Source organism: Apostichopus japonicus, chromosome 11 (genome assembly GCF_037975245.1).
Source record: "Apostichopus japonicus isolate 1M-3 chromosome 11, ASM3797524v1, whole genome shotgun sequence".
NCBI lineage: Eukaryota > Metazoa > Echinodermata > Holothuroidea > Aspidochirotida > Stichopodidae > Apostichopus > Apostichopus japonicus.
The window spans coordinates 7,761,714-7,782,277 of NC_092571.1; the positions used below are offsets into that span (position 1 = coordinate 7,761,714).

The 20,564-nt window shown below is 38.5% G+C and overlaps 1 protein-coding gene across 17 annotated transcripts; it reads left to right on the top strand.

The window, feature by feature from the left end:
- Positions 1-842: 842 nt before the first annotated feature.
- LOC139976130 (uncharacterized) lies at positions 843-20,198 on the top strand. Of its 17 annotated transcripts, XR_011796008.1 has the most exons (16): positions 865-1,067; positions 1,608-1,696; positions 3,712-3,937; positions 5,364-5,408; positions 5,671-5,709; positions 9,275-9,358; positions 9,616-9,693; positions 9,950-10,027; positions 10,285-10,362; positions 10,610-10,693; positions 11,498-11,554; positions 12,241-12,276; positions 13,403-13,438; positions 14,639-16,916; positions 17,107-17,150; positions 17,413-20,198. XR_011796008.1 is itself a non-coding variant. In XM_071984576.1 (14 exons), exons 2-14 carry the CDS (start codon positions 1,634-1,636, stop codon positions 14,971-14,973), a joined length of 1,239 nt encoding a protein of 412 aa, XP_071840677.1. In that variant the 5' UTR covers positions 865-1,067; positions 1,608-1,633; the 3' UTR covers positions 14,974-20,198. The 17 variants fall into 17 exon arrangements, 9 of the variants coding, with proteins under 9 accessions (XP_071840679.1, XP_071840680.1, XP_071840677.1 ...); XR_011796001.1 differs by having other exon boundaries at positions 14,639-17,456; positions 17,557-20,198; XR_011796002.1 differs by having other exon boundaries at positions 14,639-17,375.
- Positions 20,199-20,564: the final 366 nt, after the last annotated feature.

Here is a 20,564-nt window from a genome sequence, read left to right on the forward strand (position 1 = left end):
GGAAATACACGCAGCGCTGCAGGCTTGCACAGCAGTTCTATTGATTTTTACCCCAAACATCCAGCATATCGACAAGCGCTCGTCCAATCACAATAGGAATCATAAATTCAACCAATGACATTGCCTTATTACTGCATGATCACCGTGTGTTTTTATCTAATTATCATAAAGACAGGGAGTTGAATTTAAAAGTACAGGTCACGATACAAAATAATAACACTATATTCACCGATGTAATTGAGCAAATGGTTACGTCTACATCGCAATACCTTTAAGTACCATGCCCTGTATTAAAAATCACCTAAAAAATTACGGAAAACGTACCAAAAGTATGTTTTCTGATCATTTTAAAATGTTATCAATAAGTAACATTTAAGTGTCATCTTGTGATGTACGCTACGATGAAATTTCACATCAAACAGACATTTGGGTAAAAACTAGTAGGCATTTAAAGAGCCCTCAGACTGAAAACGATTGGTGTGAGATAATCTCCATATATGTAATATATGGAGATAAATATACTACACATAGATGAATATACGCACTATGACCCTATGATGTCATACTACAACACAGACAACAATATATTGTATTGCTACCCGTAGTATGCCTATCCATACCACTGATCTACACTAACAGATCAGTGATCCATACACACATTGCTCGTTGCTATACATAGTTATGACTTTCAATTGACTGTTAAATTCGTTACGTTTTATTTATTCAATTTTTATTTGGACACAAGTCACTACTATACTTTGTCAGAATATTCTTCTTGATTTAGGTACTAATTTAGAATCCGTAACATCCGATATCCGACAGGCTAAAAGAGGGCGCTCTTTTTGATGGGATGGGCGTTTTCGGATTCTCTAAAGTCAGGCCTTGATTTATTTTTACTTCCTGATCTGAATCAGTTTCTTAGGACAGTTTTGCGCAGAACTCCGATTGTGACACTGTGGAAAACTACCAGGAATTTCCACGGTAGAAGTCATGGTAGGAATTGTGTGTAGGCTTATACTTCCATGAACCAATCACTCGTCACGGCAGAGACATCTATTGTTTACATGGTAAGTCAGATCATGGAGGTAAAAACAGATGTTTTTACCTCCATGGTCAGATGATTACATTACCATCCAACCTAACTAACTGTATCAGGTTTACATGTAGCCCTATATATTGGCTTACAACGTAGATCTTCACTTCATGCATGTGATAACACAAGTTGATCTGTTGTAAACGATGAATTTCGACTTCTTTGAGGGTTGACACAAAAAACTGACCTAAAACATTTATATTCTGTGATATTCGTACCACAGGTTCCATACAGTTAATGATTTGTAATCAACAATAGGTCTTTTTTTTTTAATAACATATGTTTTGTTAATTTTCAACAAAAAGGGCATTTAATATAATTAACAACAAGCCATTTATCATTATGAAAATGGGACAGGTTACCTAACCCTCCTGCCCCCTAATGGCGGGAATTTGTTTTATGAAAAAGAAAGCAGCACGGTTTTTTTTTAAATATTTTTCTTTGGGAGGGGGGGGGGGAATAGGAAAGCAGTCAATGGGATTTGTTACATTCTTTTTCCATTTTTCTCCCTCAGATCACAACTGACGTAAATATAGGAAAATGGCAGGTAGCGATGTGCAAGACCAAGACATTACTGCAGTAGCTTCTAAATCCCTTCTACTGGTTTGATAATTGATTCCTCGTTTCCTTATTTTTATTTATCACTCATTTCTCAACTTCTTTATATTCAATTCTTTCACCCAAATATATGACGTATATCATGTGTTCTGTTGAGAACCGTAGAGTATGGACACGTTACTTACTTAAAGCATGGAACACTCTTAATTCAAGGGATCAGCTTACAAGTGTGGCCTGAGCCACGTGAGCATGGGCGGGATTACAGGGGGGCAAGAGGGGGCATTTGCCCCCCACTTTTCCCCAAATCTTAGTTCACTTTTTTGTCGTTTTGCAGACAAATGTGCACAACCCTAATCGAAATTATTCCCCCACAACAGCTCTATCAAATAGGCCTATTTGTTTCGAATTTAAGTCGAATTTGTGTTTAAGATCGTAACATGTAGCATGCAGAATAACTGGAGCTGGAGCTAGCACATGGTTCGCAGCACAGGTTAGGAATCCTGGAGCTAACACACTAGCGATTCAATTCTGCATGTGATGAATCCGTGGCATGTGCTACAGTGCTAGCTTCAGAAATTGATTTTCAACGTTGCTGCTCTACTGAGCGCATTGAATAACTAAATCCAGAGAAACGATTTAAAAAAGCCAGATTTGCATATTGGGTATATCAATAATCAAATTCAAAACACTGACACATGACACCCCCCCCCCCCGGTGTCATTCAACAATATGCAATGGCAATGCCGATGTAATTTCTTTACTGCTCGAAATCACCCCTCCTCGACTTCAGTGGCGACGGAACTGGTGGACTTGAGGGGCTTATCCCCCATGAAAAAAGTGGGGGGGCGGTAAAGGTATGTTCAGCCCCAATATTTGCCAAGTGCTCCAAGAAGTGGGGACCGCGGGGAGAATTTCGAAGTGGGTGTTGAACATATTCTTGATCCGTCCAAATGCATACTAATAATTTTAGGGGGAAAGAACTGTCGTCTAGATGCGATTTATTGTCACCAGAGGTGTCATTTTTGCTGATCTAGGATTTCCTTTTTGCTTAAATTTCGATGCGCCGCGCCAACTGATGGTGGTGCACCGCCTAAATAATGACGTATTAGCTTCAGTTGTACATCACCATATAAGTTCTTCTATCCGTCCTCCCTAAATTTAAACACGTTCATGAATTGTTTAGATGCAATTTAAAGCCTATATGGGTGTTAATTTTACCGATCTAAGGGTACCATTCATCGAAAATTTCGACGCGATCCTTGTCAACCGATGATGGCGCTCCGCTTAGATAGTGACGTATAACAAAAGTTGCACATCACCATCTGACCATATGTTCTACTATCAATCCTCTTCAAATTTTTAAACAATAATTAACTATCTAGATACAAATTGTAGACATGAGATCCATATTTCAAGGATGGGTACATGCAGCTTAGAGCACTCGGGAAGTGCCGTTTCCGGCCATCTGGAGGGTTTGTAAAGCCCACAAATTTCTTGAACGCTCCGCGCCAACCGATGGTGGCGCTCCGCTTAGATAGTCTTGCTGGCAGGTTTGCCCCCCCCACTTTCACAACTCAAATCCCGCCCCTGCACGTGAGGGATAAGTTTCTCGATACTTAAATACTGTCAGATTGATTTCCTGTTAAGTTTTTACAACAACACGCTCTGTGAACATACCGGGTGTCCTAATCTCCACCCCTCCCACTCCCCTCTCATATCTTGCAGAAGATAGAGTCATGACGATAAACTGAGAGTGTATGTGGCCTCACATGATTTCCCTTCCCCTCCACATCTCGCTGCATATGTATAGTCCTATATCATGGGTGTGTGTGTGTGGGTGCGTTTGCTCTTGTTCTGTAATCTGAATGAGGAATTCCAAGTCCTCAGACTTCATTTCAAAAGATTCACCACATCTTCAGAAGAATTCTTTTGTGATAGGCTAATGCTAACGTTAGGGTACGTAGATTCCAACAATGAAATAAACAATAGTCTGAATGTAAAGGAGACCTATATGTGTGTGTGTTTGAAATGTGTTTCATGCCAATTATCTCAATTTTCAGGAGTTGACAGATCAGCTTCAGGAGTGGAAATTCCTTGGAAGACAACTAGGACTGACTGATGGAGAAACTGTTGATATTGAACGAGATAACAGAGAGAGCAAAGAAATGAAATATCAGACACTGCTACAATGGAAGCAGAAATTTGGGAAACGAGCAACCATTGGCAAGTTAGCCGAAGCTCTGAAGAAGGCTGGCAGAACAGATTTAGCAGATTATGTTATGCAAGGTGGATCTGCATCATTCTTTTCAAATAAATAAATATATAAATATATATATATATATATATATATATATATATATATATATATATATATATATATATATATATTTATATATATTTATATATTTATATATATAATATATGTAATATATGTGTGCGTATGCGTGTGTGTATATGACACTTGCTCGTAAACGTCCTAACTTCAGAGAGATTACTTGGATACATTTCATATTTGGTATGTAGCTTCCCCTTAGGTAAAACTGCTTTGACATCGTTATTGGTATTGGTGAAAGGTCAGCAAGGGTCAAAGTCAGAAACCATTGTTCACACAATATTTCAATTAGTAGTTATTAAGTAATTATTAAGTTAAAGGAAGTTCGAACTTAGCATGTTGCTTGCCGTCGGTGAGAAGACGATCTGTAGTGTTTTTTGAGGTCAACAGGGAAAAATGTGTGAAAGTCTTGTAAACATGATATCTCAAGGAGGGTTGCCCTGTGTAGTCCATATATTTTGGCATGTGGATTTCCTGTAATAACTGCATCAACCCTATTGTTTGTGGTGGAGGTCAAAGGTCATTTAGGATCAGCAGAGGGCAAAATGCGAATATATCAAGAGTGCTATTTCTTCAGAACAAGAACCAAAACATGAAAGGAGCTCATATATGCATGGAATAATAGCCTTGTGTATTGTATAGTTTATACACAATTTGATGTAGGTCAGAGTTCATTTAAGGTCATTAGGTGTCAGTAAGCCTTCTTGAACACAATGTAAATATGACTTTTCCAGATAGATAGAAAAGAACAGAAGCTGGTTTGTATGGCATGGCTTCTCTATGATGAGTACAAGAACCCTATTGTTTTTGGTGGAGTGTACAGGTCATTTGGGTTCTGCAGAGGTTAAACTCTGGGAATTTTAAACCTGCATCATGGAATATCATATTGGTACATGAAATTCCATGAAGAGCCCAGTAATTCTTTTAAAAGTCAAAGGTCATTTGAGGTCAGCAATGGAGATGTGTAAAAACCTTATAAAAGCACTGTAGCTGGATAATTTCTTTTCATATTGAGACTCCTAATTTACTTCATTTGCATTCCAACCCCTCCACCCCCCCCCCTTCCTTCTTATCTGCTCTATCTATATTGATCCAATACTATCATACATTTATGCTGAAGTGCTGGTCAAACTTTGTTATTAATAGTCCTCCAGAGGCGAGTCGGGCCCTTGGGACCATTATGTTACTGCACTTCTCACTTTTGTGAAGTTTATTTTGACAATGAGAATATACTATTCGTTGTCCTGCATTTTCCCAGGGTTCCTGGATATATTCCTGGCTCCCCTGTATATTTTCCCTGGATCCCTCATGAGGCCTGGGAATGTAGCTCGGTCTCAATGCCCCACTCACCAGATCTGTCTCTCTTTCGTGTACATACAGAACAACGAATTCGTGATGCAGAACTGCTACAAGTGCCGCTGAATGGTAAGTCCTAGACTCCGTTTTCCTTTGATATCCAGAGTCCTCAAGAGATAATTCAGGCCCTTGGGACCCATTATGTTACTGCACCTCTGTCACTTCTGTGAAGCTTATTTTGACAAATGAGAATATACTATTCGTTGTCCTATATTTTCCCAGGGTTCCTCCATATCTTCCTGGCTCCCCTGTTTATTTTCCCTGGACCCCTCATGGAGCCCTGTCTCAATGCCCCTCTCACCAGATCTGTCTCTATTTCATGTACATACAGATGAAGGTGATTGTGGAGCACAACCACGACAGGCTAATGGTTAGTCCTCTTTCAGTTTTCCTGTTCCTATGACAACAAACATACATATCTAAGATTTCAAACTGCCTGGATCAATCACGTTTGCAGATCACATCACTGTGCTGGAAACTTATTCCATTCGTGAGCCACAAATTTGTCTGAGAGGATTTGATGCTTTTTTAAATTTCTTCCAAGCTTTCTCAGTCTCTCTAAAAACAACAAATTTGCAAACTAAAGGGACACCCTTTACAGATAATTTTCACTAACACTTTTTCTAAATTAGTATGAATCAAATACAAAAATTCAGTTGGAAAATGTTTAGAAATTAGCTTTAAACATGAAAATTGACTATATAGGCCACCGAGCGTGGAAAATCTTTCTCGTCCAATGAGCATGTAACCTGATCTCACATGATCTCATCTTCATGTCCTTTGTGTGCTTAGACTATTAAACCTGTAACTTTAGTATGCTAAAAAAGATCTCCCATCCCGAGAAATACTGGAATTCATCCCTAATATTATGGGAACTTAGATTAATTGGTATCGGTGAGTAAGCGTTTCTATTTGACATCATTATTTCATCATTCTGTAATAAATCATTAACATCTAAGCTAGTTAATGGCAATTCCCCCCACCCCCCCTATTTTTTTCCTTTAGTTGATCAGATTAAGACAGGTCACGTATCTTGTTCAGCATTTCACTAACACGATAGACAGTGCTGGTCTGTTGAGATATTCTCTAGTGTACAGTAGCATCACTGCAGCCAGGCTGTGTGAGAGGTCATGTATCTTGTTCAGCATTTCACTAACACGATAGACAGTGCTGGTCTGTTGAGATATTCTCTAGTGTAGCATCACTGCAGCCAGGCTGTGTGAGAGGTCATGTATCTTGTTCAGCATTTCACTAACACGATAGACAGTGCTGGTCTGTTGAGATATTCTCTAGTGTAGCATCACTGCAGCCAGGCTGTGTGAGAGGTCATGTATCTTGTTCAGCATTTCACTAACACGATAGACAGTGCTGGTCTGTTGAGATATTCTCTAGTGTAGCATCACTGCAGCCAGGCTGTGTGAGAGGTCATGTATCTTGTTCAGCATTTCACTAACACGATAGACAGTGCTGGTCTGTTGAGATAATCTCTAGTGTAGCATCACTGCAGCCAGGCTGTGTGAGAGGTCATGTATCTTGTTCAGCATTTCACTAACACGATAGACAGTGCTGGTCTGCTGAGATAATCTCTAGTGTATCATCACTGCAGCCAGGCTGTGTGAGAGGTCATGTATCTTGTTCAGCATTTCACTAACACGATAGACAGTGCTGGTCTGCTGAGATAATCTCTAGTGTATCATCACTGCAGCCAGGCTGTGTGAGAGGTCATGTATCTTGTTCAGCACTTCGCTAACACGATAGACAGTGCTGGTCTGTTGAGATAATCTCTGGTGTAGCATCACTGCAGCCAGGCTGTGTGAGAGGTCATGTATCTTGTTCAGCACTTCGCTAACATGATAGACAGTGCTGGTCTGCTGAGATAATCTCTGGTGTAGCATCACTGCAGCCAGGCTGTGTGAGAGTTCATGTATCTTGTTCAGCATTTCCCCTATACGATAGACAGTGCTGGTCTGCTGAGATAATCTCTGGTGTAGCATCACTGCAGCCAGGCTGTGTGAGAGTTCATGTATCTTGTTCAGCATTTCACCTATACGATAGACAGTGCTGGTCTGTTGAGATATTCTCTGGTGTAGCATCACTGCAGCCAGGCTGTGTGAGAGGTCATGTATCTTGTTCAGCATTTCACCTACACGATAGACAGTGCTGGTCTGTTGAGATAATCTCTAGTGTAGCATCACTGCAGCCAGGCTGTGTGAGAGGTCATGTATCTTGTTCAGCACTTCGCCTACACGATAGACAGTGCTGGTCTGCTGAGATAATCTCTAGTGTAGCATCACTGCAGCCAGGCTGTGTGAGAGGTCATGTATCTTGTTCAGCATTTCACTAACACGATAGACAGTGCTGGTCTGTTGAGATATTCTCTAGTGTAGCATCACTGCAGCCAGGCTGTGTGAGAGTTCATGTATCTTGTTCAGCATTTCACCTATACGATAGACAGTGCTGGTCTGTTGAGATATTCTCTGGTGTAGCATCACTGCAGCCAGGCTGTGTGAGAGGTCATGTATCTTGTTCAGCATTTCACTAACACGATAGACAGTGCTGGTCTGCTGAGATAATCTCTAGTGTATCATCACTGCAGCCAGGTTGTGTGAGAGGTCATGTATCTTGTTCAGCATTTCACTAACACGATAGACAGTGCTGGTCTGTTGAGATATTCTCTAGTGTAGCATCACTGCAGCCAGGCTGTGTGAGAGGTCATGTATCTTGTTCAGCATTTCACTAACATGATAGACAGTGCTGGTCTGTTGAGATATTCTCTAGTGTAGCATCACTGCAGCCAGGCTGTGTGAGAGGTCATGTATCTTGTTCAGCATTTCACTAACATGATAGACAGTGCTGGTCTGTTGAGATATTCTCTAGTGTAGCATCACTGCAGCCAGGCTGTGTGAGAGGTCATGTATCTTGTTCAGCATTTCACTAACACTATAGACAGTGCTGGTCTGCTGAGATAATCTCTAGTGTAGCATCACTGCACCCAGGCTGTGTGAGAGGTCATGTATCTTGTTCAGCATTTCACTAACACGATAGACAGTGCTGGTCTGCTGAGATAATCTCTAGTGTAGCATCACTGCACCCAGGCTGTGTGAGAGGTCATGTATCTTGCTCAGCATTTCACTAACACTATAGACAGTGCTGGTCTGCTGAGATATTCTCCAGTGTAGCATCACTGCAGCCAGGCTGTGTGAGAGGTCATGTATCTTGCTCAGCATTTCACTAACACTATAGACAGTGCTGGTCTGCTGAGATATTCTCTAGTGTAGCATCACTGCAGCCAGGCTGTGTGAGAGGTCATGTATCTTGTTCAGCATTTCACTAACACTATAGACAGTGCTGGTCTGTTGAGATATTCTCTAGTGTAGCATCACTGCAGCCAGGCTGTGTGAGAGGTCATGTATCTTGTTCAGCATTTCACCTACATGATAGACAGTGCTGGTCTGCTGAGATATTCTCTAGTGTAGCATCACTGCAGCCAGGCTGTGTGAGAGGTCATGTATCTTGTTCAGCAATTCACTAACACGATAGACAGTGATGGTCTGTTGAGGTCTTCTCTAGTGTAGCATCACTGCAGCCAGGCTGTGTGAGAGGTCATGTATCTTGTTCAGCATTTCACCTACATGATAGACAGTGCTGGTCTGCTGAGATCTTCTCTAGTGTAGCATCACTGCAGCCAGGCTGTGTGAGAGGTCATGTATCTTGTTCAGCATTTCACTAGCATGATAGACAGTGCTGGTCTGCTGAGATAATCTCTGGTGTAGCATCACTGCAGCCAGGCAGAATACTAGGTACATATTTTACGAAGCATATGTGAATCATGCTGGAATTACATTTTTTTGGAATATTAAATTAGCTTATTAGATTGAGCATGTGTTCCATTCATCAGTGCAGTCAAGCATTTAACCTAGTTATCCCCTTCACAGATAATGGAGATCCTGCACACCGCCATCTGTTGGGGGCAGAAGGGAATGGGGCAACAACGCCAGCCAATCCTCGGGGAGCAAATGGTTAGTCGCAGATGTTAAATTTCCTGTGTCTTTATCGCAAGTGTATAAATAAAGCCTCACTCTGTATTATAAACACAAATATGCCCAATATCAACCCTACACTGTCTTTTGGCACTATTTGGTAGTCAATTACATAATCATGAAATCATGTTTATTCTGGCATTATATATTTTGGAACAAAAGTAATTACCTAATAGATATTGCATGTGTTTCGTCCATCACTAGTGAAAGGTTTAACCTTCTTATTCCATTCGCAGTTTATGGAGATACTCCACGTTGCCCTCTGTTGGAAGGGAATGGGGCAACAGTGCCAGCCAACCCTCAGGGAGCAAATGGTTAGTCGCAGATATTAAATTTCCTGTGTCTTGTCTCAAGTGTATTAATAAAGCCACTCTTTGCATTATAAACACAAATATGCCAATATCAACCCTACACTGTCTTTTGGCACTATTTGGTAGTCAATTACATAATCATGAAATCATGTTTATTTTGGCATTATATATTTTGGAACAAAGATAATTACCTAATAGATATTGCATGTGTTTTGTCCATCACTTAGTGAAAGGTTTAACCTTCTTATTCCATTCGCAGTTTATGGAGATACTCCACGTTGCCCTCTGTTGGAAGGGAATGGGGCAACAACGCCAGCCAATCCTCGGGGAGCAAATGGTTAGTCGCAGATGTTAAATTTCCTGTGTCTTTATCGCAAGTGTATAAATCAAGCCTCACTCTGCATTATAAACACAAATATGCCAATATCAACCCTACACTGTCTTTTGGCACTATTTGGTAGTCAATTACATAATCATGAAATCATGTTTATTCTGGCATTATATATTTTGGAACAAAGATAATTACCTAATAGATATTGCATGTGTTTTGTCCATCACTTAGTGAAAGGTTTAACCTTCTTATTCCATTCGCAGTTTATGGAGATACTCCACGTTGCCATCTGTTGGAAGGGAATGGGGCAACAGCGCCAGCCAACCCTCAGGGAGCAAATGGTTAGTCGCAGATGTTAAATTTCCTGTGTCTTTGTCTCAAGTGTATTAATAAAGCCTCACTATGTATTATAAACACAAATATACCAATATCAACCCTACACTATCTTTTGGTACTATTTGGTAGTTAATTACATAATCATGAAATCATGTATGTTCTGGCATGGAACAAAAATAACAACCTACTAGATATTGCATGTGTTTCGTCCATCACTTAGTGAAAGGTTTAACCTACTTATTCCATTCACAGATAATGGAGATCCTGCACACTGCCATCTGTTGGGGGCAGAAGGGAATGGGGCAACAGCGCCAGCCAACCCTCAGGGAGCAAATCGTTAGTCATAGATGTTAAATTTCCTGTGTCAAGTGTATTAATAAAGTCTCACTATGCATTATAAACACAAATATGCCAATATCAACCCTACACTGTCTTTTGGCACTATTTGGTAGTCAATTACATAATCATGAAATCATGTTTATTCTGGCATTATATATTTTGGAACAAAAATAATTACCTAATAGATATTGCATGTGTTTCGTCCATCACTTAGTGAAAGGTTTAACCTCGTTATTCCATTCATAGATAAGTCAGAAGGAAAAGCTGAAGCTCCTCAAGTGGTTGATCTAGTTAATGACAAAAATGGTTCATCCTAGATGTTCAACTTGATGTGTATTTGTCTTCATAGTTTAAGCCTCATTATGACATTTTGGCCCAAACTGATTGTACATTGTACAGTGTTTGTCAGTGAATGCAATTGGTTGTTGTTGCCAATATACGTTTTGCTCGAGAAAAGCTGGAAATCTCTCATCTTCCGATTCCCTCCCTTCACTTTCTCTACATAAGTCAAAGAAATAGTCTCATATCTCGATATTACCAACCTTCATTGGGAGAAATGCTTTGCTTAGTTTAAGTGTTTGTCCAAATACCCTGTCCGGTGTTAGTTTTGTATTTTGAAGTTTCATATTGCTAACGGTAAAGGGATTCATTTTCAAAGGGGTTGTTACTTCATTGAGTTGATTATATCCCAGAAGCTTTCCTCCTCATGTGTAAAACTATTAATCTATCTAACTTATTTGGTAAAGAAATAATTTTATCATTGATGCTAAAGAAAAATTTAATTCTTACATTTGTTTCTAGTAATCCAAACGATCTCTCTGGGACCTTCCCAGTCTGGTGATGAAAGTGCAAGATATGGTATATTTCAATTTTCATATTATCTTAAAATTTAGTTTACTATCATCCATGTCAAATTGTCAACATTGATACCAAAAGATCTCGTTTGCAAGTGAAACATACTATATAGGCATGTAATAACTTTACTAAGGCATGTTACACGATCTCATATACAACAATTAACAGTTTTCCATGTGATGCGTCTTTGGAATTCCTGAGTTTCCAAGTTAAAATTGTTTGTGTCAAGAAATATTAAGGTGGTACAGTGTCTTAAATCTGGTAATCCATAATAATAATCAGCAGTTATTTTACGACGCTTAAGCGACCACAAATGTGGGAGAAGCCCGCAACGGCTTATGGATTACAACTTACACTTAATGCAGATCATTAAGTTAGATATTCATGTTGGATGATTAAGAATACCTTTATCCGTCACAGCTTTAATATGTGTGGACCCTAGCAGCTCAATGTAATAATGCTGTGTCTGATTGACAAATTTGTTTGATGAATGTGAATCAATTTTGCTCACATTTGATCAATATTGGTTCCATTCATTGGCATTTTAACGCTAATGAGTAGCGACCGAACACAACAGTTTGGAAACATAGTCAGAATATACTACTTTAGAGGTATAAAAAAACTGAAAGAGTAGAACTGTTGTTGAGATTTTAATATTTATATTACATCTTTCCATTGTCCATCTTCAGTAAATACGCCGCGACGATGGAACATAGGACCATCAGGTGTGTATGATTGGTGCAATTCTTTTTATTTTGTGATCTTCTCAATCAAGTTACTCATGTCTTCAAAGGGATTTTATTGTCTATGTTCCTTCTTCTTTTTTCCTCATACAACTAAAACTTTCGACTCTTAAGAATACCACATAATTTGTAACAGCCAACAATTCATTTTTACGACAACATTTGGAGTTACAATCTCTCTAGTGGGTCAAAATCATTCTTACCTGTGAGCTATAAAACAGATTGCAGTGAAATATATGCTCCTGTTTTCTTCCCACAGTGACATGACTGTTGCTGCCACGACCTACAGTATACAGTATCTCAATTTTCAGATTAGCAGAGAGTGTACAAGTTATATTCCTTGAATGTCAATAATGTCCTTACCTGAAGGAGCAAGAAAAAGAATGTCAAGAATAACAAATTAACACTTTTGAACATGGATATGACATCACAGCTACACTGTGTCCAGACAGCCCAAATTATTGCTAGGGGCACTGCTATCACTGGGTCCTGCTTCCCAGAGAAAACCCTTTGTAGGCATTAACAGTACGGTAACAATATTACAGACCATTGACCTAAATGCATGTAGTGCAACTAAACATGTAGCACTTTGATTTATAATGGAGCATCAGAGACGTCAAATGAAATATATTAACCTAATTGAAGAGAATTATCGGTGTTATAAAAGCCAATAAGTAGGATCGAGAGTCCCAATCGCTTCTTCGTAAAGTCATTTGACCACTGGTCTGTGAATACTGTAAGTCAACTTACAAACGTTAATGAGTAGAATGAGAAAGTACAAGTTGTTCGTCAATGTAAGAACATTGGAATTGCAAAATCTCCGTTGAGATGTTTTCAAGTGTTATTTCGACATCTGTATGTTTGGCAAATAGGCATCAGTAAAGTGTGTCTCTGAGTTGTATGCGGCCCACCTAGATCGGATGTGTGGAAGTTAAGTGAATCTGTGACGTCACAACCGTGGTTTCGTAGTGTAACAAACTTTGGGACATTTTCTCATGTACGTTCGACGATGGCTACTCTATTGCTACTTTGCCGTGAAAATGAAAAACCATTCCCGTATTTTTCTTCTCTATATTTTTATACCTGTCTCTGTTCTCTCCTCATTTAGATCAACAATGGCAATTTGAACTAGAGGAATTAGGGGGTAATTATGTTTTTCATAACAATTGTAAAGTATTTCATTTTGCAAAACAGCTCTCAAATTGAATTGGCTCTTTTGTATTAATTGGTATTATTATTACACCACATCATACCCATAAGATTGCAAATCCCAGCCTTGACTGCTCAAGGGTTTTTTCCAATAATGAAAATTCATCACAAATGTTAATTCTGGTTTGCTGTTGATTTAATATGTAGTCATGTCAAAAGACTTGTTTTAAAAACCCAAAATTTCCAGGTTACATCAACCTGTGAGTTATGGTGAGGGTGTTGTGGTCAAATGGCTAAGGCAATGGACTGAATGATTTAAGCATTGCAAGGTTTGAGTCCTCTATTTTGAAAATCTGATATCTCAAACAAAGTGAAATTTAAGTTTGGGTTTATATATTTTATGATATTTTCATTGACTTGCTAACATCATGACCATGAATTTGTGAGACACCCATGCTTGATCATTATCTCATCCAGGGTTCAGGCTTACTGGATGTTCTTCGGGCATCCTAGACTTTGAAAGGTTTTCTAGACATTATTTATCCAAACAAGATCAATGTACTATGTATGTTATGACTTAACTACTTTTAATGTAAATAAACTGTGCGTGTCGTCGAGACAACCTAAGGTTGTTCAAACAACGACATTGACTGTCTATTCAGTTCCATGTTAATGGGAGATGCAAACCCAATCATTTATTTACCTATGTTTCAAATGCTAGTTTTTTTTTTGTGGTCGAAGATCCAATGCCAAAAAACTTGAAAGTAGCCGGAAGTCTCAATTTATCAGTTATTGCATCATGTAATTTACTGAGTGAGCTGCGGTATCTTTATGGTACATAATGTCTGCTTACATAGAAGTGGGTGCTTTTCTCTTTTCTATTTTTCAAAGGGAATGCCAAACATATAAAATTGAAATTTCATGGCCCTTTTACAAATTTGGGGTTATTCCTGTTACAGTAAATATAGTCCAGTACATAATGTCCAGGGACATTTCTGCGGATACTTTGAATCCTGGGACTAAACATGAAACCTGGGGACTTTCCCCAAAAATTCAAAAGTCTTGTCAGCTAATATATTACGGGATACACAATGATACATGGATATTATATGAATTGGTTACTTAACACATCAAGGGGGGAAAATACTGAAATTATGAAAATGTCAATTTGCTTTATTTTTGTTTGGTCTTACAGGTGAACTTGTTGCAAATCAAGAACTATCTCTCTTGGCAACCAGTATTGCCCAACTCCATGGTGGAAGGGAATTAAACGATGAACGACTATTCTGCAGTCAGTTAGGCATAGATGATAGGGTTTATAATCCAGTGTTGATGGACAGGAGGCAATCAAATAATGAAGAAAAACTATATTATGTTCTATATGCTTGGCTCATGGCTACTTCACTAACAAGGAACAGCCTTTGTAAAGCTCTTTTGAAATTTGATAAAGTGAAAAAGACACGTCTATGTAAATTATATGTAGATATTGTCCATGAACTTTTTCATGAGAACTCTTCGGATAGCTCTTAGCAATGCATTAAGGAGACACAAGCTGCAACCATCACCATTTGGTCTTTGTGAATGGAATAACAAACAGCAATGAAGAACTTACCTACACAGCTTGCTGCCAAAAAAATTATAATTCAAGTTTTGGAGATACAGCAGATTGAAATGAATGTGCCATCACACGCCAGGCTGAAGACTTGAACAAGACTAAATATGACATCATCGAGCCACGTGTGTTTCGTGTCATCGTGTTTTTTCTTCGTTCATAACAATTTTCTGGAATGATGACAGGGTCTTGCAAACGACGAATTCTGAAATATTTAAGTTATGAACATGACCTAATGATGCCATTGCTTTTTGCCGGCAGCACTGTTAACATTCTGTCTTGCAAAGATGGAAAGGAAAATGAAGAGAAAGTGACAACATTTTGGACAGAATGTCAGCCTCTCGGACATACCAGCAATTTTATCTTATTTTGCATAGGTGCCAACCAGTACAATTTTATTGTATTTAGTACTTTAAAACAAGTGAAATACGATAATACGATATTGCCTCTTGAAAATACGATTTTTCATCTTTAAAAAAAATATATATAATAATTTTTTTTTTTTTAATGGAAGTGGAATCACATTGAAACATGTACAAGTAACACCCCAAACCACGACAAACACGTTGAACAACGAGCCCACATGGGCGGGAAATACACGGAATCAGCAGCTTTACAATTTTTTCATTAAATGTAAATGAAAAAGCAAACATTTTACTTGCCTGTTCTTACCAGTAAAACATTTTTCTGACATTTTATTGGCCCGGGCCAGTGGTAGTGACAAGTTTTTGTGAAAATCTGATTTTTCTCTCCAAAATATGATTTTTTAGGATATCCAGTCTATTTTTGTGTGTCAAGATGTTGGCATCTCTTATTTTATCTCTTATTTTTATTCTTTCATAATAGCAATCTTACTTTTCTTTTTTCTGACAAAACAATTTTGATTACATTTTCTACTCAACAAAAGTCTTTCAAGAGTTTATCCTTTTGTCTTACAATGAAAGTGTACTTCCCAAAAACCTTGTACTTAAAATTCCATTGCTACATATTTCTTGAAGGATCACAATGTAACACTTAATCTGAAGAGAGCAATATTCCACATTGTTAGTTGCAAATCCCAACCCCATATATCATCTCTAGTCACAGATATGCTCGATTGAATGTTATCGATACAGAGGCGGTAAACTCTCCCCTACTCTAGAAAAGTGGAGATCGCATCAGGTGGTCTCTGACATCATCATCATGGGAGATGTACTCCAAACGCTTTACTTTCTTATTGTAAGACTTTGTTTTGGTGGAGTAATCTTGGAAATGTGATACAATTGGAGTGTTAACTTAATTGTCAATACTCTCTGTTTTAAGTTAGAATTTTATCAAAATACTTAATTTTTTAGGAATATTATTATCCTGTTTTGGTTAAATGATTTATTCAACAACCCCCCCCCCCCAAAAAAAAAAAATCACATTTTCTGCTCATGATGACATCACTCAATCTGGTTCTGCCTGATCAATTTACAAACTTTACAATTTGTTAAGTTCATATCTTTATAAAATGTTAAGAAGCTGTGATTTTGACTTTAAGATACAGAAACTATCTAGCAAGTCTGGTAAACAATTTCAGCCACAACAATACCCTGTTAATTCATTTCATTACTACATATGAAACCACTAGTTGACAGTGTTGCAGTTCTCAAAAGGTTTTGGTACTTAAGTACTTTCTGCAGGTACTCAGTACTTGGGGTACTTGGTACTCAAGTACTTTCTGCATGTACTCAGTACTTGGCGTACTTGGTACTCAAGTACTTTCTGCAGGTACTCAGTACTTGGGGTACTTTGTACTCTCTGCAGGTTCTTTGGTACTCAAGTACTTTCTGTAGGTACTCAGTACTTGGGGTACTTGGTACTCAAGTACTTTCTGCAGGTACTCAGTACTCGGGGTACTTTGTACTCTCTGCAGGTTTTCTGGTACTTGGTACTCAAGTATTTTCTGCATGTACTCAGTACTTGGCGTACTTGGTACTCAAGTACTTTCTGCAGGTAGTCTCAGTACTCGGGGTACTTTGTACTCTCTGCAGGTTCTCTGGTACTTGGTACTCAAGTACTTTCTGTAGGTACTCAGTACTTGGGGTACTTGGTACTCAAGTACTTTCTGCAGGTACTCAGTACTCGGGGTACTTTGTACTCTCTGCAGGTTCTCTGGTACTTGGTACTCAATTTTTTTCTGCATGTACTCAGTACTTGGCATACTTGGTACTCAAGTACTTTCTGCAGGTACTCAGTACTTGGGGTACTTTGTACTCTCTGCAGGTTCTCTGGTACTTGGTACTCAAGTACTTTCTGTAGGTACTCAGTACTTGGGGTACTCAAGTACACTCTGCAGGTACTCAGGGTACTTGGTATCCAAGTACTTTCTGTAGGTACTCAGTACTTGGGGTACTTGGTACTCAAGTACTTTCTGCAGGTACTCAGTACTCGGGGTACTTTGTACTCTCTGCAGGTTCTCTGGTACTTGGTACTCAAGTATTTTCTGCATGTACTTGGTACTCAAGTACTTTCTGCAGGTACTCAGTACTCGGGGTACTCAAGTACACTCTGCAGGTACTCAGGGTACTTGGTACCCAAGTACTTTCTGTAGGTACTCAGTACTTGGGGTACTCAAGTAATCTCTGCAGGTAGTCTCAGTACTCGGGGTACTTGGTACTCTCTACCAAGGTACTTGGTACTCAAGTACACTCTGCAGGTACTCAGGGTACTTGGTACTCAAGTACTTTCTGTAGGTACTCAGTAGGCTACTTGGGGTACTCAGGTACTCTGCAGGTACTCAGTACTCGGGGTACTTGGTACTCTCTACCAGGGTACTTGGTACTGAAGTACACTCTGCAGGTACTCGTGTACTTGGTAGTCAAGTCTTTCTGTAGGTACTCAGTACCTTGGGTACTCAAGTACTCTCTGCAAGTACTCAGTACTCTGGGTACTCAAGTACCCTCTGCAGGTACTCGCACTCCATGGTGAGTTCACTGGTGATAAACTACAGGTACTCATATTCAGTATTCTAACTCGGATGATAAAGTACTTGTATAAAAATGGTGATATCAATTTTTTATAAAGAAGTCATTGGTGGAAGTAATTTGTAGAGAAGCTGTGCCAGAGCTTAATTTAAGTAGTAGATAGGCTAGTCTTAATTTCAGTAGTAGTTAGGCTAGTCTTATTTCACAATATGATATAGCAGCCTAGGCATACCATCTAAGTTTAAGTCTTGATCATCTGACATTGATATTTGTAGATACTATATGTGGTGATTTGGTTCTTTTTTTCTCTCTCTCTTGTATTTTGAACTGAAATGTTATTCATAATAGTTAGAAATCTATTTGAATATAAACTAAATATATATAACTAAATCCATTACGATTGATTGAAACTACTGTATATGCATCCATGATGTTTCATATCTTGCCAGAGCTGAGGCAAATGGAATCTCTGCAATGGTGTTTGTGTGTGTGTGTGTGTGTGCATCATGTGCACTTGTTTTGTATTCTGACTGAGGACTTGAACAAAGGAATTCCAAGTCCTCACAAGTGGTTTCAAGGAATGACTGTCCTCAGAAGAATTATTTTGTTTAGGGATATTGTTCAAAGTTAGTATAAACGGGTTTGAACAATTGGAAATATAAAACAATGGGGTCCTCAGTCTGAATGTATTACACACCTTTCTTTGTGTGTCACATGCCTTGGCTTGTAAATGCAAACAGCTCAAGACTTAGTGATAGGTGAAGAGTGAACCTCATATTTGGTATGTGGATGAACCTTTGAGAGTAGTTCAAAGGTCAAGAGTGGTCAAAGCCTGAAAACCTTGTAAAACATGGGTAATTCCAAACCGGTGAAAAGGTCAGCTCGTGTACATGCAGTATGGACTTCAGCCAGGGTTATTATCTTGCAAACTACTCTTGTGCTGCATATGTAATGTATTTAATGGCAAGTAATTGATGGGAGGGATTTCCCTCTGATGATCATTAAACCTGCCAAATGATCTTATTTGTTTAATACTTTAAGTTATTAAACTATCCAAGTGATATGTAGAAGAAAATTTATTAATAAGTATTTACAAAAATTTGTACATGTTTCAATCAATCTTACAAGAAATTTGATAATAAATAATCAATATATTTTACACTTTTAACTCATCGAAGTCAGGTAAAATATTACTTGATTTGGTTTTTGGAATAAACCTTAAACTTTCCAAGAATTTCATTTTTTTTTTTTTTTTTGGAGAGATACTCTTCTATGATTTGTTATGAAAGAGTTCTGATCATGGTTAATGATCTTAAATAGCCATCATGTAAAAAACTCACTATAGCCAACAAATTAAATACATTTATATGAAGATAAAACATGTTTTTCTTGTTGTATTTTCGATTCAGTATCAAGTTCCCGCAAACTAGGTCATATGCCCAGTTCACCCTTTTTTCCCAAATAATCACCCAAAAATTTCCCGTTATGTAGACGAATGTTTATATGTTACGTTTTTCTATTAAAGTCCTACAAAATCTTTTTTTTAATTTGAATAGTACAATAGTATTTCTGTATTTCTGGCCTTCCCACAATTAGTCAAAACTCGACTCTCATAGTACACATTGGAATATACTACCCTGAACCAAAAGTATAATAATAGTAACAATCAGTAGTTAAATTACAATGTTTAAGCGACCACAAATGTGGGAGAAACACTCAAGGTCTTATTAATTTACAACTTACACGTCGGGTGGCTTCCAATTTAACATTTGAACTCAAATTTGGAATCTTTTCAACTTAAAAAGTCAACCGTAGATCGCTCTTGTATGTACCACCCACCTTGTCATGGTCCGCCCGGGAGTCAAACCCCTGTCCTCCCGATTGCTAAGCCTCATTGTTTCAAAAACCACCGCCTTTATCCACTCGGCCACAGCAACGGTGTATTTTTAGTTATTCTGGTTAAATAACTGGTATCATTATGTTAAATCGGTCCTGTTAATTATGTACATAATATTAAAAGGTATGAAATACTTACAAGGGTATGTTCCCCGCATCCCCCAGCCTTCGCCTTCCCCCTTTTTGTTGTTATGGATATACCCATAAGCGTAGGAGGCGGGGGCTGCAGCGCCCCCCCCCCAACCAAATATTTTTGTGAAAATTCCGGCAATATGCTGAGAATTTTTCGGGCACCTACTGCAATTTTTTTTCAATGGTTAAACTAATAGTATTATTATCATCATTATTGTAACGACTTCCCCCAAAATTATTACCTATATGGAAGGGTAATAACACGACAAATGATTGTATGTAATTGGCATGCGATGTAATTATCGATGCATGCATGTATATGATATGCATTTTAACATGTTGTACGTAAAATTTTGGTTATATTTTTTCGGGCAAGTCGTTACAGCCCCCCCCCCCCCCAATCAAATTGGGCTCTTACGCCTATGGAAAGGCTATACCCCACGGCAGTGGTGTGTATTTTGTGATAATTTCTTTTGAAATCATTAATTACTTTTTTATTTAATGTGAATGCTCCGTTGACTTTTCGCATTTAT

Excerpts from the sequence above, each read along its gene's own strand:
- LOC139976130 (XM_071984576.1), top strand. The coding sequence starts at position 1,634 with ATGGCAGGTAGCGATGTGCAAGACCAAGACATTACTGCAGTAGCTTCT. Across the intron at positions 3,938-5,363 it reads AGCAGATTATGTTATGCAAG|AACAACGAATTCGTGATGCA; the intron begins GTGGATCTGCAT and ends GTGTACATACAG. Across the intron at positions 10,363-10,609 it reads CAACCCTCAGGGAGCAAATG|ATAATGGAGATCCTGCACAC; the intron begins GTTAGTCGCAGA and ends TTCCATTCACAG.